Below are 27,429 nucleotides of genomic sequence, written 5' to 3' on the forward strand. Positions count from 1 at the left end.
AGCTTTCTCTGGCCAAGAATCCACAAATTTCCATAATAATCAAATCATATATTTCCATATTAATCAAATATTTTTGGAGAGGAGGAAAGACTCAACATCTTCATGGGAGATTCTTGTCTTGCTAGTAAATTTATGAGGCTGGTTTATACCTACAATAGCAAACATGCACATTTTAATGGTAATCCATCATTTTTGAAGGCATATTCTTTTGTTATCACGCTGCATTCACTCTCAGAGTTACAGGCATTTATTTATCTCCTCCTCAGAATGCTGGGAAACAAGCTAATACAAATCTCAGTACATCAGCAAGATGACAATAGATAGCACAGGAAAAACTGTTCCATAACCCAGTAGAAGTAGATAAAACTCAGTATACATCAAAATAATTTCAGAAGCAATTTTTGTATCTCTAGAGCAAACACAGTTTAAAAATTCCAAGTTATTCTATGGGGAACACTAAAGAAGTCACTAGTCTGGGGAGTTTCATAAAGTCAGCAGAATTACCTCCTAAGCAGTTTATAATCATCTAGTAAATGAACTCACTCTTGGTCTGCATTCTCCCACTGTATTTTCAGATTTAACACCATTGAAAACACATTAAAAAACCCCAAATTTCTCATAGTTTACTATGCTGGAGCTCTGCCCCAGCTGCCTTAATACATAAAGCTTCTGTCCTTTGGGGCCTCTTAAACCCTTCTGTACTGGGTTTGGCAGTCTAAATCAGACACTTTCCTTACCACACTTAGGACATGGCCACTTGTGCAGACACATAAAATAAGATCTAAACAAAGTAATTGGTTTGCCAAGGGCCACAGAGGAAGGCAATGGGCAGGGCCTGGAGCAGGACTCAAGAATTTCTGAAATTTGGGAGGATGAAAGAACTCATAGGATCCTCCAGAAGTGCTAAGGATAACTTACTCAGGTAGCTGAACACCTCACTTCAATTTGATCCAAAATGTTACCAACTGAGGTTTACAAAATGAACTGTGTTTCTAAGACAGGGAGGTGATTTTTATATTTAGAAGAAAAAGGGGGAGGGGGGTTGAAAACCCCATCAAGACCCACAAAACAAGTTTCCCAAAACTTTGGAGAACTAATTCCCAAAGTCAGTCAGGTAGTGACATGTATAATGAGATGTGTACACAGTGCTGCTTCCTAACCAGAGGTTCTTACCACTAGGGCCTGTAATCAAAGGAAACAGGTCCAGAGAGGATTTCACATCAGGGTACAGATTAAGGCTTCATTAAAAATTCTCTTTGTACTCCCTGGAGTGGCACGTGAGGCCACACAGATCCCTCTAGTCATGCAGAATGGTGAAGGCTCCTTCTTATTCTGAACATTAATCTTTCATTTTTATCAGATTTTCTGAACTAGAAAACCCCACCAAAAAAACATAAAAACCTATAAAAGGGATCTTGGTATATTTTCCTTTTGTGCCTTTGATGAAATGTGGATGTATTTTTCATTTTTACATTATTTTAAGAATTTTCTTCCTGAAGAAAACATCTCATGGTCACAACCCTGCAAGTTTTGGGACTGCATTTAGCAGGTAACCTAAGAGAGGAAATTACTAATGGGTAGGAGTAAGAACCAGATCTTGCTGTGATTGTCTGTTGTGACTCACAGCAAATCTAAAGACTTTTGCATTTCATTCACTGCAAAAACGTGCAGGAAATGGAAAGGTGTGAATTTACATATATCTTGGTTCAAAGGAATCCTGAACACTGCAAGTGCCACTTGCCTACACCTCCCTCCTCTCTCCTGACTCTCCTAAGTAAAATCATACAAATTTAAGTAACTGTAGAGTAATGTCTACTACTGCATAACTCAATTCCACACTTCCAAAATGCTGTCTGCCTGTAACATTAGAGCAACCTACCTCATCTGTATCACTCTCACTCCTGAAGGGTGTCTGGAAAGTGGTCTCCTCCCAAACTGATGGCACAAAGGTTAAGCACACCTTAATAAATCAACCTCTAGCAAAACTGGCTGCATTTTAAGAGATTAAATCCTTAGAATTAGATAGTTCCTGCTAGAAGCCTCTCAAGGATGTCAGGATGGTTCTGATGGGAATATGGAATTCTCCTGGACAAGCACTGCAAAGCCAGAAGAGCAGTTCCTTCATGCACAACACATCATTAGTGCATCATTGCTGAGCTGATATACTGCTGCTGAGAAAATTAACTCTCATGAGCCTGCTTCATTCTCCACATAATCCCTGAGTAAATCCAGGCAAGCTGGAACAGCCACAGAATATGTTTCAGCAAACACCTTCTCTGATTCCATATGGAGTCAGAGGCTGAGTAAGAAAAAAAAAATCTCTTCAATATAAACTCCTGTAGTTACTGGTAAGAATTTTGCCTGAGTAACCACTAACAGTGTAGAATGGAAAGAGGGATGAGAGGCTTTGCTTCAGGCCAGGAAAGATAAATGTCCAATTTTCTTCTACTTTCAGCAAGCCCTGAGGTCTCGATGTCTCCTCAGAAAAGGAGAGGCTGATAAGCAGAGGGGCAGTTGCTCACTGTTTCTCTCCTTCATGATGCAGAGCATCCAGCAGCACCTTGAGAGCTGCTGGAGCTCTCAGAGGGAGCTGCTTGTGGGGTGACAGGGCAGTTGAGACAGGGGAAGTTACTCCAGGAGGGTGGACATGGCTCACCCAGGAAGACCAAAAGTCTTCCTGCCACAGGAGGAAACCAGTGGCCAAACTGGAGAGACTATGGGAAAAGGAAAGCTTCTGTAGGGACTCACTGAATTTGTTGTGTCTGAAAAGTTATGAGAATTACTGGGACAAAAAAAAGAAAAAACTGGAGGGAAGGACACAACCCTGCAAGGACACTGCCACATCTGGAGGTAAACCTGTCTGCAAGTCATTCAATAACTGTGAGGATCCTACTTAGCAAGTTGTCCTGTTCTATTTGCCTGCTTTTGTGAGCTAGAAAGGTGATGCTGGGGCTGAGAACACTCTGCTTCTCTTGGTGGACTGTTCCTCCAAAAGGAAAGGGACATTTCCATGCCACTGCTACAGCCAACTCAGGCTACCATAGCTGAGGGGCAGGATGGAGAGGGAAACTCCCCATCATGAGATAGCTACAGATGTTATTTACAGTTGGGAGGCAAAATGACAATATAAGAAGGAATTTGACTGCTGTTTAAGTCAGTTGATTCCAACAGCCAGGATGGATAACTCCCTATAAAACTCTCTTAGTTAGCAGCAAAGTTAGGCCTGTATAGAAACCCTCAATTATTAAACTCTATTCAGGCTTTTTTTTATTTAAAAGGAAGTATTGTACCCATAAAATTCCTCTATCAACCTGTGCACACTATTGTACAGAATCTACCTCCAACACCTCAGAATTTTGGGCTTGGTAATAAAAACTTTGGAGAAATCGTAAAGGTTTATTGGTAATTCTTTCTCAGGAATATAAAGAGGGAAAAAAAAGAAAAGAATTGGCCCATGATTGACCAGGCTGTGTTATAGGGAGAGGCAGTGATGAAATCTGCAATGATGCCAGACAAGCAAAGGTCTAACTCATTTAAAGAAAACCTGGGGGAATGCTTTTTTACAAACTTTGATCAACGTATTTTCTACAGTTGCCATTTCAAGTAAATGACTTAGTTGTCTTAATTAGTCTATCAAAATACCAAGGGGGAAAAAAAAATTAGGTCACACTTCAAGCTTGTCTCTTTTCTAATACTCTGATTGGAAAAAGAATCCCTAACTTTTCAAAATCCAGTTTCTGAAGTAAGTGTTAAACACTTTTCCCATCCATTTCAGAGAAGCTGCCTGTGCTGTCTCTGGGATGGCTGTTACAACACTGGCTGCTGCTCTCCTGTCTTTCAAAGATATGAACCCCACACAACTCTTGCTGCCTCTTTAGGAGATAGAGCTACTCAGCTCCTGAGAAAATGAGATCTTGACTGAAGTCAATTTAATATCAGAGAAAAGTGTTCTCTGCTAGCCCTGACAGTCCCAAACACCTATTTATCCATCTCACAGGTGTGTTTCCCAGAGTGGCAGTAGCAACACATGCAGATGGATTTTGACATGACCTGCAGAGAGAGGGACAGGAAGAATTCACTCAGTCTGTTCCACTCAATCTGAGATTACAGGGAAAGGTTTCAGTGATAAAACACATTTTGTACCATAAGCACTTCCATGTTAGTAATTAGGGGAAAAAAACACTTCACTAAAGATGCTTAGTAAGGACTAAAGGGTTTTAGTCCATACTTGAGCTTCAGGGCTGTTCCCTGTCCAGACTAGCAGGCTAAGTGCCAAAAGAAGGAGTGACATGCCCATAGTGTCTAAGTTTAAATTTATTTAATACAAAAAAGTTTTACAAATCCACCATGCAATCCACCATGCACTCAACCTGCATCTAGTGAGGATAAAGTATGACTCTGTGCTGCTTTACCCACAAAATTCTTTTAGCTACAGAGGTCTGAGGGGTTTACAAGTATTAACTAAGATCAATTTTACTGAACCCGTGTGAAGAACGAACAGAGGACACAGACAAAAGCAGAAATGCTGTCTTTCCATTCCAGTTCTCTAGCTCATGCCTTCTTTTAGAACAATTTCATACACAAAAATGTTATCTCATCCTACAAGTCAGCTAATGATTCGATTCGACTCTTCGACTCACATAGGAAAAGGTATTTCTAAGGAACAAATAAACATGTGCCTCTTTAACTGTCTGATGTAGTGATTAGAACCGACTTGACGAATTATTCTCAGTAGATTTAGAGCCAGAAGGAATGCTTTCCACCTGTCTGCCAGTTAAAACAGGGGCAGTGTCAGAGACATTCCAGACAACTGATTTCTATGGAGCTTTTGCAACGATCTCTATCACTGCCATTCCTAACTCCTCCATATCGTGCCCATAGGAATAGGTCCTTTTAAGAACCCAGAGCTCTCCAAGGGGGTCATATCCATTGCAAGCAAGTTAAACTTACTGAATCCATTAACATCTTGGCAGCTGGAAGAAAAAGCTTCTTCATTGTGAACAGCACTGAGTTTGGTGGAGGTCTTGTCAGAAGCAGCCACGGGACCCATCTCCCTCTGCGTGCTGGTCTGAGTCTCCTTCTGCTTCTTGGCTAGCTTCCTTCGGGGTGGTTTGAAGAGGGGAGAAATCAAGGTCAGTTTTCCCTCATTAAAACCCAAGCACTGACAAAATATTTTGCCAAACCACAATCATCCCACTTGGTCAGACATGCAGGGCATGTGACAAACCGTACGAGAGGAAACCCCACAACCTTTTAATGTAACTGTTGTGGAGCACAATGTGATACCAGTCTTGGAGCTTAGCTGTCCCTCCCAGGCACTTGCACAAACCTGCATCACCCCAGCAGTAGGAGTGCTACCTCATCCTTGAAGAGGGTGGCATAGGTACAGCCCCTGGAGCTGGTGAGAGCTGTTCCAGGAAGAGCAGAGGGCTCAGGATGGGGACAGTGATCAGCACCACTCACTTGGAGGTAAGGGGACATCTGCATCCATCCCATGGGGTACCTGCACCAGGGCTTTTCTCTGAGTGCTCCAGGGGAACATGTGACCTGGTTCTGTGTGACCTGAGAGCTGGAGCAGAGGTTTGTCCTGTCCCCAAGTAGAGCAATGAGGGCAGCACCCTCCTAAATTCTGATACACACCCAAACTGCACTGAGAATCCACAGCCAGTGAAGGGTGGAGCAAATTAAAGCTGTTTTAGAAATGTCCAGCTATGTCTGTGGTCTGAGAAAAAGGGTCTTTTCTTATTCCGAGGAGTCATCAAAAACTCTGGCAAAAGCAGAATATTGCCTGCTCTGAAAACACTAACAAAGCCAAGAACATGAGAGGCTCCTCTTTTGCAAACACAGCTAATAATAAGCAAATGGAGAGAAGCAGGAAAAGTGAGTGCTAAGCTTCCACTGACATTTGACTGCCCTGTGCTTCCTTCGTATCAGAGAGCAAAACCCTTTAAAAATGAATGTGTGACATTCTCCAATCCACACCTTGAAAAAATATCACCCAAATCCCTAGTACCAGCAAAGAACTTTGCTTACACCACTTCCCTAGATAAGAAAATAAAACAAAACGAAAGGGAGAAAAACAGGTTACTGTAAGAAGGAGCTTTAGTTTTCTTTCTTTCCTCCAGCTCAAAAAAAAAAAAAATCCTAACAACTAAATCATTTTGCAAAGAGGTTTTTCTTTTCTAAAACAACATGCTTATGGTAAGTACTCCTCATCTTTTAAACTTCATTAGATTCTTAAAAGAGATACTCCTTGCAGCGTATTTATCCACAGAACATGTCAGAGTAGCATTTACAAGCAAGTTCAAGCACACAGCTGAGCCCCAGCCTTCAGGAGATGGGCAGCTTGGCCAGTTACACTCATTTGCAAAGAAGGGTCAAAGAGAGCTAAAACCTTTGCCTATTGTTTGTGGGAAAAGACTGTTTTTAAAGTAAGTGGATAATCCAGATCAGAAGAGTACAGATTTGTAGAGAAATGTCCAATGTTTGCTGCAAACTTTTGAACAAACACATCTGTTTCATCTGCTCAGCCAGTTGGGGTTCAACCTCTTATAGTTAGTTAGTGGTTCCAATCCAAACCCAGAGCTCTTCCAGTTGGGTACATAATCACAGGGGGCACGTTTAGATCTCCCCAAACCCCCATGGTGTATCCACTTCTGCAGATGAAGATGCAAACAGGGAAACAGTCCTTGAGTGATGAAGCAAAAAGCTGAAGCTTAATGATGTTAAAAGCTTTGCTTCCAGTGTTCAGCAATGTTAGCCACATTTAGTACCTATGAGCTGCAGACATGGGGGCTCCTATTTTTTGTGCTGTGGTACCTGAGGTAATTACAATAGCCTTGAAGTTATTAACCCTGCTGTGTGGGTCTATAATCCTCTAGATTTGCTAATCGTACATGCCTAGGTGAATTCTTTGGCAAGAGGAATGAAAACCACTCAGTGGGAAACACTAATCCAAAATGCAGAAGTCCTTAATAACAAGCACTCTGGACTGCTGGGGTGAGCCACTACAGACACTGATGCTTAAAAATGGTGAGTCAAAAAGGGTGACTTCCTTATCAAATCCCAATTATTTGTGGCAATAATTATCTGTAAGTCCCCATTGCCTGGTATCTTTTTAGAAATGCCAACAAGCTACAAAGAGCCACAATTGGCAAACTTGTTTTCTCTGGGAGTGAATGAGCAACAACATTTCTGCATGTCCTAGGCAGGAGAAAATAACCCCAAACCCAAGCCCATTAGTCCCCAAAGGCCTGCTTACAAAAGCCCTATGCAAAGGAGTTCTACCTGGTCCTGTAGAAGACAGAGAGGCCCCTAAAACATTGGCTTGAATGCCTAAAAAGAAAAGGTGACATGAGTTTAAAGGTCTCAACCTAACTTGCACACACAAACTGGCCACCACTGCTCAGGATGCTGCAGGGGCACCAGCGAACACGGCGAACGCTTCTGCATCTGACACTGCTACAATTTGCTTTCCACACTGTGTTATCAGTTTCCACCTTTCTCCCTCTCTATTCCAAGAATGTAAAAATTCTTCATCTAAATTTAGAGGGGAAAAGGAAGACAGATCTCTTTTGAGGATTTCAGAGCTAAGCTTGCCAGGCACATCAAGGGGCTCTCGGTTTCTGAAAGTGCCTTTTCTGCCGCCGTTCCGTGTCTGGGTAGAGTGGCAGCACAGGACTAAGCCTATTTGGTCCTCCCCATCGTTATAATTCATAGAAAGGATTATAAAAATCAAATGACTAGCACTTTCCAGAATGTTAGGGATGTGAATTAAACCCACAGCTAGGTAGAGGTTTATTTCCCAGCATGTCAAAATGCCTTTGGAATTGGGAAAAGCATTTATCTAGAAATGCTGTTTCCAAAAATAGGGAGCTCTGAGAGATCTCAGTGAATCACTGACAAGCCACATCGGTGACACAGCTCCTGCTCTCCCCACTGACCAACCTCCCCTGAACACAGCCCCTGCAATGCCCCAGTGAAGCTGCTAGCAGAGCATTAGTGTCAATCACGGGCTGGCTGCGAGTGCCCAGTGTCCCCAGCACAGCCTGGCACCAGGCATGGAGCAGACACTTCCCCACTCATGCATTGTGCAGCTGAAAAGGGGAGGAAATAAAGGACCAGGCAGATATTTGGAAGAAGAGTCCGATATAATCAACACAAGGTGAAGAGACTGAAATGCCCAAATGTGAGTGAGGTGATGTTAATGGCTGGTTTGTGCTTAAGGGTAAGGAAAATGTGCCAAGAAGGAAACAGGAGTCCATGGATGGGGTTTAGTTGGTTTCCTGTTTCAGTTCAAGAGGGTTTGTAAATAAAGAGGTGATGTTTACAAGCACCACACACACATGGGAGGGATGAGACAGAAAGACACTCAAGTTGAGTAAAAAATATGAAACCAGCTGTATAACCAGGCAGTTGACACTGACCCCACTAAAGCAAGGAAAAAACTATTGGCAATGAACCTCAGCTAAGTGTGGGCTTGGAAAAAAATGATGCAGATTTGGTTCAGTTATTTTTGAAACTTCTACTCCTATCAGAGACTAGACATAAAATCTGAAGCACTACATTAAAATTGTAGGAGTTCCACTTAAACAGTCAAGAAATGCAAACTTGGTGTCAAGTACAAACCATTTACTGCCATGGGCATTAATCAGAAAGCTCAAGCAATATTTTCAGCTGGAAGTATCTGCAGGATCAGATTCCTCTTTTGCAGAGGTTTGGATAAACGTCGGGGATTATTTTTTTTTAAACAGCTTCAAACTCTTCTCTAACTTTTTCTATCACTTCTACATGCCTGAATGTTAAATCTCTAACTGCCTCTCCTCAAGAGCTCTCCTACATGGACGTTGACAGATTTAATTTTAGATGTTTCACAAGGATGGATTATATACACTCTAATGCAGATTTGCATGCACAGGTAATTTACACATTAGGTATAGATCACCTAAGTTAAACGTGAAATTTCCTCCTACAGACACGAATTGCACATTGCTCTCGTTTTCAATAAGCAATTGAAGAAAGCCACAGAATAAAATTCCTTTTAGAGAACTGTGCATGGCAAACTGCTAGGAATACACATAATATTTATGATGAAATCTGCACCAGTTTAAGGCAGGCAGTGACAAGCTTTGCAAACATCAGGGAGCACTGGTTAACCAGCAGATCTATTGATAAGGTTCTCCATCCCCTGAACCTGTAGTAGATCACAAACTCAAGTTGGAAGAACAACTTCATGCTGGTGTGAAAATCAGGGAGGGATTATACATGGCATTATAATCTGCAAGCCCTGGGTAATCCTTTTGCTCTGATTCCTCAGTCAGAGAGAGGACTCTGCTGCAACATAAGGCACTTCAAATAAGATGTGTGCCAAAGGGACACACACTAAGGAGGACAAGAAAGGGAAAGCTAGAAAACATGACCTACAAGCAAAGGCCAAAGGAAATACGGATCTTTCATCTAGAGAAAAGGAAATCAAATAGTTTTGATAGGTGTTCAAACATATGAAAAGGCACCACAGAGAAGCTGTTCTCACTGGCTGCAGGGGCTAGGGAGTAAGTAATTGGGCTCAGCTATGGGAAGGAAAGTTCACTTTAAACTTGGAGAAAGCTCAATGCAGGAGAAGCTGCAGCAGGCAGGCTGAGAAATCTTGGTCACTGCAGGGCTGTAAACAGCCAGCCAGAGGAATGAGAGTCCAAAGCACTGCTGTCAGGCTGGCACGTGGATCTCCTCCAAGCTCTGATGGTTGGCTTAAATCTGCCTTCATCACCCACTCCCCTTATACTGCCTGCAACCTCAGCAGGGCTGGGAAACATTCCTGGCCTAAGCACGTGGGCAGTTTACTGCTTCTGATAGCCACCAGAAGGGCAAATCCTCCACTTAAAGCAAGTGCACAGGCAGCTTCACTTGCTCTTTCTTAGCACCTGCCATGGTGAAGCCAAACTCGGTGTAGGTTATGGCAGGAGCAGAGGAGGTCACTGCAGTAAAGGTGAAGTGAAGAGCAAGGACCACTGTTACTTGACAGGAGAACATGAAGTAATGTAGAGATAAGTCAAGATGCCCTGAGTATTTTGTACTGTGTGTATGCAAACTCAGGGTCTTGGGAAAAATGATCTAAGCTTCATTTGATGCAATTAATCACTATTTGTGGAGGACATTTATTTTATAGCCACAGAAGCTTTAGACAGGTGCATATAAGAGCCATCCAGTATGAGTATATACTGGTACAGACAGCCACAAACCCTGCCCTCTGCAAAGTTTAGGCTTGTAATCACCACACAGACATGTTCTAAATCAAATCTCACCTACTTTCTGCGTTTTCATTAAATTTTTTTAACATTTCCACAGCTGCTGATTAGGTATTCTGTTTTTCCAGCATCTAATGAGAAAACCATCTAATGAGAAAGTTTCTTCTTAAAAAAATCCTGATTTAGTAAGCTGACCTGTGCAGGCAGATCCCACCATCCATGGAAATCTATGGAGATATTTATGTATGAGTGTGGTTACACAGAGGTATGGCTATAAATAAAATAACAGGATTTTTCTTTTCGAATGTCCTACAGACAGTGGAAAGAAATTCAGCACAAACTCTGTTATTTCAGAAAATGCAACTAAAAATTTAGCTTAATAACCTTTTCCCATGAAAAGAAACTCCCAGCTGAAACCACCACAACAATTAAAATTGGGATGAAATTCCAATGGGAGTTGAAGGGGCTTCCTACACAGCAGTTGTGTCCCTGGAGCTCTGGCTAGTTCAGGGCAAAAGGAGAACACATTGTGGCCATTGAGTGCCCTTTTCTTATGGATAACATTAAACTGAGTACTTGTATCACATACATGATTGTCTACATTTCTAGAAATACTTCCCTGGTCTGACATCTCTCTTGATTAAATTTCATTCTGTAGCCATTACCCAGCCCAGGAGAAAGAAACAAACTAAACCAAACCACCCACACAGAGAAAACATTTCCATTCCTCTTCCTGGTGAGAAAATAATAAATCCACTATATGGGTTGCTGCAGTTGAAAATACTGTGGCAAAAGAGGTGTCTGTCACTAAATGCAAACCCTCCTGTAAAGCAGATGAATTGCTGTCAGTGTTTTACAGCTCCAGCTAGGAAAAAACCCCAAACCTTTCAGGCATGGGTGGGTTGATACCTTACACTGCCCATTAAACTGAAGTGCAAGGTGACAGACAGCAATTCTGTACCAACCTTAGTCACCACTTGTATGGGTGTAAATACAGAGTAACTCCTCTGAAAAGGTTCAGGCATCACCCTGGGGACAGGGATACAAGGAGTGCACCAGGACAGGAACTCCTCATTCCATCTCTCTCTCTTCCCAGTGCAAACATAAGTTGTGTCCCAGGATCTCAAATCATTAGCAATGAGCTTTTGATGATGGGCAAATTGAAGTACACCATGTGATGTCCATCCTGCACAATGAATTACAGGCTAGGAACAGAGGTTTCCTGGGTTGGTATTTCAACTTAAAGCATGTTTGAGATCTTTATGGCCTTCTCTTTCATCCTTTCCTGTATGTTGTAGGAAGTTTTTAATTAAGTGTTCCTATGCAAAAATCCCTTAACTCTTTACATATAACTATGTGTGCCCAAAATAGCTAAAAGAGCAGCTTGTGTAAATGACTGTTTTTGGCTGGTTGCACCAGAGCTGCAGGTACTCAACCATCTTAAAGAATCACATTTTAGAGTCCTGGATTGGAGCAGGGCACAAGGCTGACTGAAGGGAGAACTCCAGTCTAGAGATCACCACGATGCTGTGGTCTGTCTCTGCAAAAACCTGTTACTCATGACATAAGTCTCTGTGATTTGAATAGAATTATCACTAAGAACAGTTTAGAAGAATTAGGCTTGGAGATTTTGATCCCTAACAAGAAGAAATGCCAGTTGACAAAGGGTAGAGAGGAATTAGCTGAAAGCAGACAAGGATTGCTCTAAGAAGCACAACTTTGAAGTCCAGAAACTGAAACCAAACTAAAGTGATGCAGTCCATATGGTCACATTTGAAGGTCTGCCAACAGATCTGTTTGAAAACCTGCTTTTCAATTCTGGTAACTCATTCAACTGAATTTTGCTGCAGGACTAAAATATTCATACAAGGTCATAGCATGGAAACCAATTCTATTTAAAAAAGCTATATATATACACATATTGCTGCTCTTATTTTCACAACATTTCAAATAAATCAAACCTCTCTGCTCATAGGAGGCTGTAGCAATTTCTATCAGCTTTGCCTAAGAATTACACAGTCCTTAGCAATTTCAGATTTTCATCTGCATCATAATGAAACACACTATTTCATGTGAAATTTGAAACATGAAACTCAATAGAACTTCATCCTATGCTCCTTCATGGATTCTCCTGCTTTCTTCCCTCACTACTGGAACAACCTTTGTACCCTGACTGTTGTTCAAGGGAAAAAAGAAACAGAGCTTGGTTTTTCCAATGAGGGAACAGACCAAATGTCAATCTGAAACCAAATGCTGACACACACAGCCTGAGGATGGATGTGTGATGACTATTTATGTGCTGCCTCTACTATCATGATGCTCCAGCTAGCAGAGATCATGCTTGGTGGGGTCCCAGGGACACAGAGCTAAGAATGAGCTCTCTGCAAAAAAAAGGTGGGTGCAGAACTAGGTAGGTAGAGTTACATGATCTCTGCTCCACTCTCCACTGGCTGCTATGAACTCAAACTTGCCTGATGATACCTCTGGATTTTCTCTCAGGGTGGACATCTGCCTTATTAAATCATAACAAAGCCCTTGCTCCTGCCTCTGCTGAAAGCTCATTGCAACCTCAGGCTTGGGTAACCTCCAGATGTTTGTCTCTTCACTTTTCCTGAGTCACTATCTTGTTCCCTGAGAAAAAAAAAATCTAGAAAATTGACCCACAGAAGCTATGACAAGACAGCAAATAGACCCTTTAAGGATCCCTGTGCTGCTCTAGCAGAGCAGTGCTCAGCTGACTGCTTAAAGCAATGTTGCACAGCTCTAAAAAGGGTTACACAGAGCTCAGAAGTTTATTCATCTTTTTAAATACACAAATCTCAAAATAAAATAAAGCAGGGAACATTCTGACCATATACTTCCTGCTGGAAGAAGGCAAAATTATAATAGAAAGCCTGGGACTGAATTTTTCAGGCAATAGTGCTGACTGTTATAAGAAACCAGAACACTAGAACATGAGAAATGTGCAGAAGAAGAAAGGTTGTATGAAGAGATGTAGTAGCACCTATGGTGTTAAAACCATCCCCTACTTCAACACTTAGTTAAGCTTCTCCTGAAACCTGTCTACTAGGTCAAATTCCATTCTTGGTGTGAAGTCTAGAGGAAATGGAGTTACTCTGCATTTACAGTTACATCACTGGGCAAAACCAAGGCTCGTGACGGTGTCCTCAGGCTCTTCACACACTTAGCAAGTGGGTAGGGTTCCTCTTTCAGTTGTTTCCTGAGAGGTCATTGAGAAGCAAAACCCTTCCAACTGATGGTACATAGGGATGCTCATACTTAAGTCCTCTGCCCTGTTCTTTGGATGTAAAACGACTTATATGGGAAAGAAGTCAAGCTCCCTTAAAATGGTAGCACAGTAATGCACTTACTTTGCTGACCAGCTGAACACCTTCCAGGTGTGTCTCCAGGACAAAGTCCCAAGATCAAGGTAAAGAGGGACTGTAGGAACAGGCTAAGGAGAAGTTGCTGGAGCTGCAGTCCAGGAGGGACTAGCAGGGCAGACATGGCCCTTTTGACAACCCTGTGGATTTCAGAGCCCTGACAAGTCTGGCAGTTTGCTGCTTCTGAGGAAGAGGTTTAGGTCAGTGATACAGCTGCTGCTTCTGAGACATGGAGAGTGCAGACCTGTTCCTCTAAGCAGTAACAACAGCCTTGTCCATCCCTCCCAACCCCCTGGTGGCAGCCAAGGCATCCAACTCAGTTCTCCAGGACGCTTTCCTCAGATCATTGACCCAGTCCTCTCCTCCTCCTGATCCTCAGACAACTATTATCATGGCAGAAACAGCTTGGCCCTGATTAGTTTCCAGCCCCTCAGTCTTTAGACAACAGATGGCTCTGGAAGTACTGATGTGTGAAGCATTTTCATGTGCCTTAACACCCTCCTTAATTATGCAGCATTGTCATTAGGACTGGACAGATGATTTACGTCTGAATATCTGAACTACTTCAACATCCAATGGTCTGAACCAACACTCAGAACCTGGCAACTCCAGGAACAGGGATGTTTGCTGAGATAATGTCAAGTCCTAGTTGTCAGAAACCTTACCACTTTTTAAAAGCTTAAATCCATGGCTGAGAAATTCCCAACAGTACCTTCAGGTGTGAATTTCCCTGAAGTCTGGCTAAGTATGATGGACAATGAAAAAAGGTGCACTTGGGACACTCTGTCCATTAGCATTTATAGAATCATAGAATAATTTAGGTTGTAGAAGACCTCTAAGATCATCAAGTCTAACTGTTCCCCCAGCACTGCCAGGTCCATCACCATACCATGGTCTCAAGTGCCACATCTACATGTCTTTTAAATCCCTCCAGGGATGGTGACACCACCACTGCCCTTGGCAGCATGTGCCATGTCTGGACAGTCCTTTTGGTGAAGAAATTTTTCCTAATAGCCAATCTAAAGAAGAACATCCAGTCTGAAGGTCTAAAAACCATAACTGACATCTCTGTGGACACTAAGGTGTTTGCAGGCACAGTCACAGGTGCAATGGTGAAACAGGGAAAACACAACAGTGTGCAACCGAGAAAAATCAAACACAAGCTGCTGGAAAGACAAGGAGAAATGGAATGGCAAAAATAAAAGTGCTAAAAGAAAAGAATACAACAACCACAAAATTACCACAGGGTGAACATGCTCAAGAAACATCAGCCTCAGTCAAGTACTTACAAGTAATAGGAGTAGGAATATGCATTTCTTCTAAATATCGATGACCAGTCAGATGAACAAAATGTCCAAAAAGGGGAAAAAAAAGAAAAGCACATAATTAGATTTATAGGAACCCTAGGATTCTTGGTCAATATACAAAGTGTTTGTGCTGCCTTTTGTACTGAGCTGCTATTCCCCTACAATTTTTTCCCAGGAGCTGTATGTCAGTGAGGAATAGATGCTGAACTGGAGACAGGTTGTACTTCCACTCCTGCCACTGACTTGTGTCACCATGAATAAATCCTCTCACCTCTTTCTGCCCTCATTTTGCCATGTCAGTACCATGGATAATGAGACTTACTTTTTGGCCTGTTAAGTGCTTTGACATTTTGGAAATGGAAAGAAATATGTAAGAGCTATTAATATAAATAACAATAAATGGGAAAGCAACAATGTAAGAACACTACAATTTTGGCATATTTAGACAATGAGCAAATTGTATAATGATAAATCAAGCTTCATCAAACTCTAAAATGCAAATTGTTCGTTACCAATTCAAGCATCACTCCATATTTATAGCTGAGCACTGGGGGGATGTTTTCTGCATCACTGTGATTAAGCATTTTCCACCACAGTTTCTCAACAATTCACTTCAGAACATTTTGATACGTGTTTGAGCAGTGCCACAAACTGAGCCTTGACAATCAGTTATAACTTAACAGGTGATGTTTTCCCTTTTAAAACTGGAAAAAGGCTGCCCTGAAAAGTCTGGCTCACAACAGACCTAGCCCAGGGTGTTCCAGACTTACAGCCAGGCACAAGGGAGCCCCAAAAGCAGCACCAATGGTCAAACAGAGAAAGGCAATAAAACACAAACTTCAACCAATTGCACAACTTCAAAATCCCATCCTTGAAGACACTACAATCCTTGGGAATTGCTTAGGAGTACAATGCAGGGTTCAAGTGTTCACTTTGGTGGTTGCTCTGAATACAACTTCCAGGAGCACATGTGGAAATCAGACTCAGTGCAGTCACTGTGCACACTCACCCTGTTCACTGTGCACACGTTGGGCAAAGGACAGTTCATGAGGATTAAACTGAACTGACACAGGTTTCCTGGTGGTCATCCTTGCTAGAAACCTGATATTCTGGCCAGATTCCTGATGTAGGCCAAGTTATCTGAATGACACTAATTCCAAGATCCACTTCAATGTATTTTAATATAATGCTATCATCTCCTGAAAGCCAGAAATTTTACAGGCCCTAGCAAGGCATCAGTTGAAGTACAGTGATGGCCACTGAGCTTCACTGTGAAATTCCAAGTTCCCCTGAACCTCTAAACAAAGGGAAAAGTCATATAATCATAGAATTTAGGGGTTGGGATGGACCTTACAGATCATCCAGCCCCAACCCCCTGCCCTGGGCAGGGACACCTCCCACCAGAGCAGGTTGCTCAAGGCTTTAGCCAACCTGTCTGTGAACACTGCCAGGGTTGGGGCAGCCACAGCCTCCCTGGGCAACCCGGGCCAGTGTCGCACTACCCTTAGAGAAAAAACCTTATTTCTCAGAAAAATGACCAGGATGTGGAAAATGAGAGCCCACAAAGCTGAACCCCCTAAACCCCTCAAATCAGTCCACTAAACTATCCCCTCTGAGAGGCCAGGGCAGGGTTGACACAGCACTATCAGCTGTGACTGTTCCCTTGAACATCCTGATGTACTTTCTGCTTGTCTCCTGTCTCGACCTGGAGACATCTGTGATCACACCACATCTCAGCTCTCACTGAAAGCTGCACATCCCTCCAGGCTGCAGAGGAAAGCTCAGAAAGATTTGCTCCATAAGGATAGTAAATAAAGTAAAACAGAAAAAAAAAGGAGGATTATGTTCTGGAATTGGACAGTCCATTTTGGCTCCAATTCTCCCAAAATATGCAGCCTAAAGGAAGGACTTCCTAAGGAATATTTCAAAGCTTGCTGTTAAAACTGGGCCAAGTTATAATTCACTAAAAATGTGATCTGGGCTTGGAATGTATCACACAGCCTGAAAACCCACTCACCCACCTTAAACACTGGGACAGGAGGGACAGGGATCACGAAATGTGCAAATAGCCTTCTGCTAATTCTATCCTATACCTTGGGTATGTTCTGCCCAAGAGGCTTTGGGGTTTTATTTAATTAGTTTAAGGTAACAACCTAAATCCTAATCCAGAATAAGGATTTTTCAGTGTGTTTTCCGTAGAAGGAAATAATCCTAGACCCTACATAGCCCCAAATCTTCTTTTTTTGCTACCGACAGCACTTTAAAGAACTTATTTGCAGTGCACCCATGACAGGCTGTCTGATCCTATTTATTCAGCCTTATATTTAAAGGGGTCAGTGGAGGTTTTGTCTGCTCAAACACACAAGCCTTAGAAGTGTCACACTCTTCACTCCAGGGAAATGCAAGTCACAATTACACCAGAATTAAAACTGTCCAGATGACATCAGAACTGACCAAAATCAAATCCTTTGGTGGGGCAAAGTCAAAGGGCATTTTCTTCAGAAAAGGGCAGAAAAGGGCATTTTCTTCAGAAAAGAATTTTACAAATGTCTTGGTTTTCTTCTTTCAGCTTGTTTTTACCAACTGGTCCTGTATTCTTTATTACACAAAAATATTTAACTCATATGAAGGACAAACAAAAAAAGCTCCTTAGAAAATTAGACATGTTTTAATACAATAAATATGAGGTATAACAAGATATATATCTGTTAATGAAAGAAAGCAGTACTGCTTTCTGTGGGCAAATAGACTCATATGGGCACCTCTAAATTAACAGACTAAATTATCACAGAATCCCAGAATGGTTTGGGTTGGAAGGGAACATAAAGATCATCTTGTTCCACCCCCTGCCATGGGCAGGGACACCTTCCACTAGCCCAGGTTGCTCCAAGCCCCATCTAATCAGGCTCTGAACACTCCCAGGTTTGGGGCAGCCACAGCTTCTCTGGGCAACCTGTGCCAGTGCCTCAGCACCTCACAGAGAAGAATATCTTCCTAATATCTAATCTAAATCTCCTCTCTGTCAGTGGGAAGCCATTTCCCCTTGTCCTGTCACTCCATGTCCCTGAAAAATGTTTCTCTCCATTGTGTGTCAGCAATTTGTATGTCGTACACATATGATGATGATGCTGTGATGTAACTCGTGCAGCTAGTGGGTTCCCAAAACCAAGCAAAAAAATTTTGTTAAGGGTTTGGATTTTATATACTGTAAGGCAGTCACATATAAACCAGAAATGTATATATACACACAATTTTTACATAGATATCCACACACAGAAACTTTGCAGACTCTAAGCCAACCCAGGTTTCAACTAAAACTTTTAGATAGCACACGGAAAGTCAAACTCACATTTTCCACTGCATAAACATTCTGTCTGGCTTAATTAATTTCACGTATCTGACTAAACCCTACAAAACATTGGCAGCCCCCAGAAACTTGTGAGTCACTGGAGTTTTTGCAATATGGTCTGTTGAAACGATGAGCAACTGGGCACCACTTGCTCATGCCTTGTGCCTGAAAGGTTCAGCACAGTGTGCTGCTAACTCAGTGTGTCTCACAGGACCAAAAAGCAGCTTCTGATGCTCTTCTCAAACCAGTGTCTGCCTTCTTTTAGTGCTTCTGTCTCTTCTAATCTCTCACTTTCCTTTGCTCTTTGCACTGGTTAACAAAGTGCTTCATTCAGGAAAGCCACCACTGTGCCAGTTACCAATGAGCTGTGATGCCCTGGGCCGTGAACAAATGTCACTGTGATATTTTCCACTTCTGTTTGAAGAAAACATCTCAAGTTTATCAAATTACTTTTCTGCATTGTTGCCTTGCAAGAGAACACTGCTTGTACACTGAGGCATTAGCCTTGGTGAACTGAGGAGGGAACTCTCTTCGAAGTGAGGTTAATGCAAAAAAAGCAATGCAAGAGCTTAAGCTCCTAATGCTTCTGTTTGCAAAACAGAAAGAGAAGTTTGTTGTTAAACTGTTCTCTCAGAAGAGCACAAGCTTTCAGCTCTGCTCCTCCAGAAGTTCCAATCAATTTGTGGTCCAAATTGGCTTCTCCTTTTATCTGTGCTGCTCCCAATCCACATTAGTTTATAAATGAAATGAGCCTGACAGGCTTAAGTTCATCTTCAGGGAACACTTGTCCATATGCAGCTCCAAGCATCAGTTGGACCTGGCTGGTGGTGCCCAGCCAAGGCAGACCCAGAAGCAATGGGATCAGCAGGTCTGTCAGTGGTGCTGGAGTTGTGCTACAGCCTCCAGAACCTCTTTCTGCACTGTTAGAGCTTCAAAATGGGAAAAGATTTTCAAACTGATGAGGCAGTTTATTTCTTATACCACTGTGTATTCCAGTGGGTAACCTTGCAAATGACAGCAAACAGGCAAAGAGGGATACAGACTGCAGGAATTTTGCCTGTTTGTGCTGGGAGAGTGGAAACAACACAGAGGAAAAAATTTTCCAGCTCTAGGAAGAAAAAAGGGAGAATTTTGATTTCTAATACTCCCACTCACCTCCTTTCTATTTCTAATTTTGAAGAAAGTTTCCCAGGTTTACAGACCCTATGGCAAAACCAGATATAGCTTAAAGATCATTCAATTCCACCCCCTGCCATGGGCAGGGATACCTTCCACTAGCCCAGGTTGCTCCAAGCTCCATCCAACCTGACCTGGAACACTCCCAGGGATGGAGCAGCCACAGCTTCTCTGGGCAACCTGTGCCAGTGCCTCAGCACCCTCACAGTAAAGTATTTCTTCTTCTTCTGGAGCTACAAGCTCTCAGGGGCAGCATTATGTAAATAGGTATTAACTGTTGCCCTCTAGAACACAAAAGGAATGTTTTCTCTCTACCAAATTTATTCTTTTTTTTGAAGCAACAACACTGTAGCCAGAAGATCCAAGATGGAAGCAAAGCAGAAACTTACCTTCTCTTGATGGTAAGCATTGCCCCCAAAAGGATAATAACAAACATCAGAAGACCAGCTATAACTCCAGCCATTTTCACTGTGCTGTCAACTTGTTTTTCTGGTTCCACTGCATTGGAATTCTGGGTGGAAGCTCCTTAAAAGATGGAAGGAAAGGAAGAAGAAGATAAAGAAAGAGTTTGTTGGAAAATTGTGCAACAATCTGCTTTAAATATTCACTCGAAAGCCTAACAACGAATTTGCAATCAAATTACAATAGACATTTGTCCATCTAACCAAATCTGCCTTTAATGAGGGCTAATGACAGATAATTCAAAGCAGTAATAGGGTGTAAAATCCCAGTGCAATGCAAATGACTCTACTGTTTTACTATATTATACTGTAATGGGGATTTTACTCTTCTGAAGCACTCAGCATACACCCAGAAAAAGCTATAACTTTAATCTCAAATAGGCTAAGTGGAGGTGCAATCCATACTCATCTAATTAATGAATGCAAGTTTGCAGTAACATAAAATAATAATAATACTTGCAAAAGGTTTTTCCTTCTAAAATCAGCTCAGATTTCTGTTTCTCACTGTACTGGTGGTCTGACTTTTGTAGACATACAGCTAAGATTATACATGTAACAAGCATTAATCCAAGGCACAGAGTACCCTCCACATAGTCTCAGGATGGTTAGGGTTGGAAGGGACCTTTAAGGTCATCTCATTCCACCCTCCTGCCATGGGCAGGGACACCTTCCACTAGCCCAGGGTGCTCCAAGCCCCATCTAACCTGGCCTGGAACACTCCCAGGGATGAAGCAGCCACAGCTTCTCTGGGCAACCTGTGCCAGTGCCTCACCACCCTCACACATCATCTAATGTACTCCTGATTTTGACTACAGCAGGCCAGAAATTTCTGAGGATTTTTTTTTTAAGAGTGAAGCCTACACACCAAGAAATAAAACATATTTAGGAACATTATTTGCACAGCATTTCTGCTTTTACTTCCCCATTGTGATCTGATTTTTTCTCCCTGCAGTAACTGAACACCTTGCAGAACGCTGCCCTCTCCCCTGGTGCTGGAACTACTTGCATAGTGCTTATTATATACCTTAGCTCTGCTGATTTCACTACTTGCTGCACAGAATTTTTCCAGATATAGCTTAAGCCACTAAGCTTGATTTAGAAAGCCCCACAAGATTTGAGTCATGGCTACTCTAAAGACTAAATAAGCCTATCTTCATTATAGTCCTGATACACTTAACTACTCCTAAAAATATTACCATCACAGTTAATTAAGTTCAATGAATTCATGTTACATGAGATCACACTCTGGTCTTGGGCTTCACCTTTGCTGGTGGAGTCAGCCAAGTCTTCCCCTACAGATCAAACACAGCAGGGAAAGGGAGTCAAAGGGGAAAACAGAGGCCTGACATCAGAAGGCCATAATCTTTTGCTCTTTTAACAACTCTGTGTTCCTGACTTTGAGGAAAACCTGAATCATTTCTGTCCATGGGAGGGAAATATCTCCCCACTCATTGGGGGAGATAATATTCCATAGAATCACAGAATTTGAGGGGTTGGAATGGACCTTAGAGATCATCTAGTCCCAACCCTCTGCCCTGGGGGGTTGGGACTCTGTCAAACAGAGTCCATATGTTGGTGAGAGAGTAGAAAGCCTCACTGGGTTATTCTTTTGCCCATTTGCCACATGTTAAACTGTATATGCTTGAAAACATCTCTGTTTGCAAGATTGAGTCCCAATGATTTCCATGATGAAATCATGGGGGTTGGAACTAGATGATCCTTAAACTGTATATGCTCGAAAACAGTTTGCAAGAATGAGTCCCAATGATTTCCATGATCAAATCATGGGGGTTGGAACTAGATGATCTTTAAGGTCCCTTCCAAGCCAAATCTTTCTGTGATTCCATGATATAACCCAATATAGGGTTTCCTATATTGATGGACTTCCAGAGATGAGGATCTGATCCTGAACAAAATGTTATATCCCACTCCCATCACATCCTAAAGAGCACATATAGAAAAACGACACAACAAATTCAAAACAGGAAAACTCACCCCATGCAGCGATAAAAGCATGATTTCACTTCTCCTACAGCTAAGCTGTTCATCTGGTTTGCCAGTGCAAAACACAATATTTACCAAGCAAAAAAAAATAATAAAAAATGCTGGCTCTTGGAAACACACATATAATTTGCAGCTTTTTGTCCCTGACAACTCCACTGCTCTGCTGAATTCACCAATTTGCCCCTTCAGTTAAGAGTTCACTGGTAACTTCTGTGCTCACATGTCTGAAATGCAGTAATGGGACGCCAAATCAGTTGCATATTACCATCTTTATTTCATAACATCTCTTACAGTCCTGGAGTACATCTGTCCAAGAGGTGAGCTATGTGCCATCAGATGAGACAATCCTGACACTGTCACACAACAAAGTCAGTGATGAAGGTACAATTTCTCCCTGAAAATGGCTACAACTCTATTCATTTGAAGTGAAAGTCGGAGTACTCCAAATTATCCTTCACTTGAGTTGCAGTTACTCCTATGACCCTAAATAATAGGTGTTGAAGAATGGTTTTCTACCACAAGCAGCACAGTCAGTCCCCCCCTCATTTTGCACCATCTGAATACCCTGGTGAAGTGTGAGCCACGTTAAAAAAATTAGAGTGTGCTGTCAACTCCATCCTCTAATCTACTAGATTGGTTTGATTTTGCCAGGCTGTTGTTTGTTACTACAGGCAATGTGTGGTCAGTGTGTTTTTATCTGATATTTCTCAGCCCATTGTAGGCTACTGCAGTTCTGGAAGGAGAATAAAGGCTCATTATCCATCCTGACACCTACACACTGCAGTGACTGATTCACTCAAATCTTCTCTGTAACTCTTTCTGTCTGTCTTGGCAAAGGCCAACAATTCCTTTAGGCCACTAGTCCAACCATTTGTAAGTTGTCTCAGCTAATAGTGCCCAGGAATTGATAACGTGACAGGGTAGGTAAATTCCTGGCTCTGGGATTCTCCAAGCCTTGCAATGAAATATTATTGCCAAAGTCCATTGTTTTCCTGCTGTTCTGGAATATTTTCCTTGTGGTTGTTTTTCTTCTGGTTACTTGTACTCCCCACCTGCCCCACCACCAGCTGTAGGTAAGAACCTATAGAACCTACTCCTATCCTGGCAGAGATGACTTGTGCTGCTCCTGAGAGAAATGCTGACTAAGAATTCAGTTTTACTTTTCTCCTTTATGGACATGAAGGCAGAATCCAAATGCTCTGAGCACAGCAGCCCATAAAATCTGCTCTGATAACCATTTCATACAATATCCTTAAATACACTTGGAGAGCTCTGCACTACTGTAACTTGAGGGGCCAACCCTTTTCCCTCTGAAAAACAATGTATTGCTAATATTAAAAAGGAACAAAAATAAACTGTAACCATATATTCTAGTGGTTACTTCCACCACATTTCCTGGAATAAATTGTTCCTTGTAACACAAGTTGGGTACTGGAATAATAGGCCACAGAACAGGTCACCACTGTTATTAGTGTGTGTATTTCAGTGGCACCCAGAGCCCCTGCTAAGGTCAGGACCCCATTACACTGTACTAACATGAAGTAGGACAATTTTCTGCCCTAAGCTTCCTTCCTTAATAAGGAAGGCAAATGATAGAAGACAGTGCCAGAGGAGAGAAGACTGTAGGTCCCCTGACTCCCTATCTGTGCCTTATCTACTCCACCAGGCTACTACTAGCAGAGATACACATTTCTGTATTCTACAAAATGCACCAGCAGCTTGGCCAGTGGCAGGAAAATTACTTCCACAGGCACCAGCATTTACCTAGCCAGCACTCCAGTTGTCATTCAGAGGTCTTTCAACACTTTAGTCCTTTCCTACCAACCCAATTGACTTTGCTTCTTCAACCCCTTTCCAAATTCCAGCGTCTCACAGCATGACAGAAGATGCTACAACCAGCAGAGTCATGGGAGGTCATGTTCTGATGATGCTGCAGAGATGCAAAGAGAGCAGAGCAGGGGCAAATGGCTAATTGCCCTGAGCCTTCCAGCCCATGAGAACTCAGGTTTATGGATCATCAAGCACTGAGGGTTTAATTAAGGTTTTGATTAAGGTCTAATCTAGCCATGCTGCTGTGGATTCATAGATACTTAGACCAGGTGCACCTGCTGAAAGCATGATATTGTGCTTTCATCCTTGTGGGTTTCAAACTTTTTAAATTCCCTCTTGCTTCAGATCATGCTTATAGCTGGCTCTGCAGTGACTGGTAACTTAAGGACAAGAATTTTGAAATTTTAAATTGATTTCAGCATAAGAAGCTGCCATTTGCATTCCAGAGTTAAATCTTTCACATTCCTTCTGCTGAAAGTGTTTCTGCCCACAAGAAAGAAGAGATGACCTGTTCAGTACTTTGAGCTGGAAGATGGCTTGCAAGTGATTCCAACAACCTAAACACAAGTTTTTGCCAGTCATAACTAAAGAGAAGAACCTTCTCAAAATGCTAAGGAGGTGGAAAATCACCCACTTACCAGCAGGCATTCCTACATAGTGCTATACATGCCTTTCAATCCTCTTAATGCTCATGCAAGGTAAGGAATCAACTATGGTATTTACTTTATAGATCTGGAAAGATTAAGGATTTGCTTTTGGCATCACAGGCACCCGAGAGCAGAGCTGAGGACTGACACCCTGGGACAATTCCATCAGAACATGCAACCTCTCACAGATGAAGATGGGGAAGACAGGAGGGACAGAGGGAGAAACAGCAACGACAGCTAAGGAAAAGATACCATGGAAATCTTTCATCCAGCAATTTAGGCATGAGCATATTATTTGAAAATAAGCCACCAGATATAAAGCAACCTTCTCTGTGGAGGTGGCACTCTGAAAAACATGCAGGGAAGAATGATTATTGAGTGCATGCAGCTAAGCAGGACTGATAATACAAATTTCTTCTATAAAATCTATTTCACAAACTGCAGTTTGAAATGTTCTTTACTTTAAGCAGCAGTTACAATATTACATTTTTTAAAAATATAACTGTCAGGAAAGAAAAAAGAATCCGAAAGAGCCATAACCAGTTGAAAAAGTCAGGTATTTAGGAGATATTTCCAACTGGTTCTGCAATGGAAGTGGTACCAGTAGCCATGGCCTGACTGGGAGAGATAAGAGAAGGCAGTACAAGTGTAAATGAGGGAGGGAAGAAGCAACACAATAATGGGAGGTTCAGCCACTGCCAGATGACAGCAAAAGCCCAACCACAGAACAAGCCAGTCTGGCAAAGACAAGGTTTAATTTCAAATTTTTGACACCTTAATACAGCTCCTCCAGACAGAGAGTCACTCTGGAAACAAAAACCAATCAGAAAAATTACTTCAAAGCATTATTTAACCCAGAAAACTTAATGAAAAATATTGGGTTCACAGTCATTATGCATGAAAATGAACTGCTCAATCGGAGTAATTTCTTTGCAGCACATAATGGCCAAGCAGCAGGCTGAATGTAAAATCTCCTAATACACCTCGAGGCTTATATTCAAAAGCCAGTTATTCTCAAATCACTTGTAAACATGATTTCCTTTTCTATTTTTTTTTTATATGGTGCTTTCTATGTGAGTAGCCTACAAATGATTAAAGCATCTCTGCATGTAGAAATGTTTCCCCTTGTGTTTGCAGATCCTGATAATATATCTCTGAAACACTTTCCAACATGGAAACACAGGGGCAGTGAGGTAACTCCAAGAATGATAACACTGAGATGACAGTGGAAGGGCACTGGTTTTCATCCTGATCTGGAATACCTGTTAGTGAGCATCACCCAACCCTTGGCATCCACACATGGGTTGTGGAAGACAGACCAGTATGACACCTTCAGCAGTGTACTGGGATTAAAAAAAATCTATGCATGATGCCAATGTTTCTGCGTATCCTAAACCAACAGAGTGAAACAGCTCATCAAATCTGAAAGTCAGATCCCACTTTGGCTATTTCTTTGTTGTAGTTCATTAAAGAATGAATTCCACAAAGAGTATCACTGCACAATGTCACTACACCAATTTTCCACCTCCTGTTATTGAAGGCTGCAAACAGCACAGGCTGAAGACTACAATGAGACATACTCATTACTTTCACAAAGCTCAAAAGGAATGGAAAGAATGATGACAGCCAAAAGCTTTCAACCATATTCTAAGTGGAGAAAGCAGCAAAACAAAGCAGTCCTGGAGAGAAAGACAGCCCAGAATTTGGATGAAGGATTTTCAAGCTTACAGGTTGCATCTGGAGGAGGCTGAGGGTAAACACACAGCAAGGAATCCAGATCAGCATTACTAAAGTGAATGAGAATTAAAAAATAGCAGTAAGAGAATAATTGATTCTGGAGATTCCAGGCAAATCTACCACAAAGGCTTTTCTTTTCTCCTCCTGTTCTTATTCTTCTCTCTTCAGAACAGAAGCACTTAATTTGTGCTAAAGGCACATATATGGTCCCCAAGAATGGGAGAGCTTATTACATTTACTTGAAAGAAGAGCTCAGCTAAAAAGCAGCTGCTGCAATGCCAACAAGTGATGTGATGGTTCAGGGGCTGAGAACATCTTTCCATTTTAACTCTCCATTTGTGCAGAGTTATTTAGAAACTAGCTCAAAATCATAAAAATAGAAAACAAGCAAAATTCCCATTATCTCAAGTTCAAATTTACAGATGTGACAATTTTTGTAAGGTCTTCAACAGACACAGGGAGATCAATCTTTTGACTGATGCAAGCAAAAACTTCACATGACAATGTTATGGATTATAATAAACTCATTGCACCCTGTTAACAAAAACTTATTAACCTCTGCACCTGTCAATTCCCTCTTAGCAGTTCCCCTGCTCTCATCATGGTTATAATCAAAAATCCACAGCCTCACCAGCTGCAGAAGCTGCAAAACCAGTGAGAAAGTCTAGGGGTGAAGAGAAAATGAATATTGAAATAAAGTCACCTTTCGAGCCTGACTGGCCAAAGGTGCTTTGACTACCACAGTGGCCTACAAAAACCATGCCCAGTAAGGCTTCACCCCCAGGCTGAGTGAGCAGCATGCAAAGGAGAACATCACCCTCTGACAGCAAAAAGGGAGTCAGCTGGGCAGTGCATTAGGGAGTCTGAGTACACACACTCTACGTGTGCTGCATCCAACACTGGGAAACTTCCTGTACTGTGCCAAGTTGAACCAGCATTTTCAGGCATGTCTGGAATGAAGATTTGTCTTTTCCTTTACACTGATACTACAAAGCAGTCTCACACCTACCTCTCTCCTGATGTTATCACATATCCTAATGTTACCATGCAGTTTTTAACTGTCCAGTTCCTGGAAGAAGCTCATCTACTAATACTAACCCTGATTTTGAACACTGGCTCAGTGAAAAATCTATTTAAGGAAACAAGGCATAATGTACTTGTAACAGCCTTGGGCTTGTGATGCCTTTGGAAGTGCTGTTAAAGGACACTGACAATGATAATCTATTTGTGAAAACCATTTGCAGTGATCCACAGTACCTGACCAGTTGCTGTCATGCCTTAGAAACACTTC

The 27,429-nt window shown here is 42.0% G+C and overlaps 1 protein-coding gene across 1 annotated transcript in view; it reads right to left on the bottom strand.

Annotated features, from left to right (window-relative positions):
- The window catches only part of PTPRT (protein tyrosine phosphatase, receptor type, T), a gene marked incomplete at both ends in the record, with an annotated part of 272,370 nt that overhangs the window by 40,990 nt on the left and 203,951 nt on the right, over nucleotides 1-27,429 (bottom strand). Inside the window, 3 exons of the mRNA XM_009078497.1 lie at nucleotides 4,951-5,099; nucleotides 14,917-14,946; nucleotides 19,849-19,984. Of these exons, the coding sequence (XP_009076745.1) occupies nucleotides 4,951-5,099; nucleotides 14,917-14,946; nucleotides 19,849-19,984 (315 nt within the window). The remainder of the gene's footprint in view (nucleotides 1-4,950; nucleotides 5,100-14,916; nucleotides 14,947-19,848; nucleotides 19,985-27,429) is intronic.

This window comes from Acanthisitta chloris, unplaced genomic scaffold (genome assembly GCF_000695815.1).
Source record: "Acanthisitta chloris isolate BGI_N310 unplaced genomic scaffold, ASM69581v1 scaffold11377, whole genome shotgun sequence".
NCBI lineage: Eukaryota > Metazoa > Chordata > Aves > Passeriformes > Acanthisittidae > Acanthisitta > Acanthisitta chloris.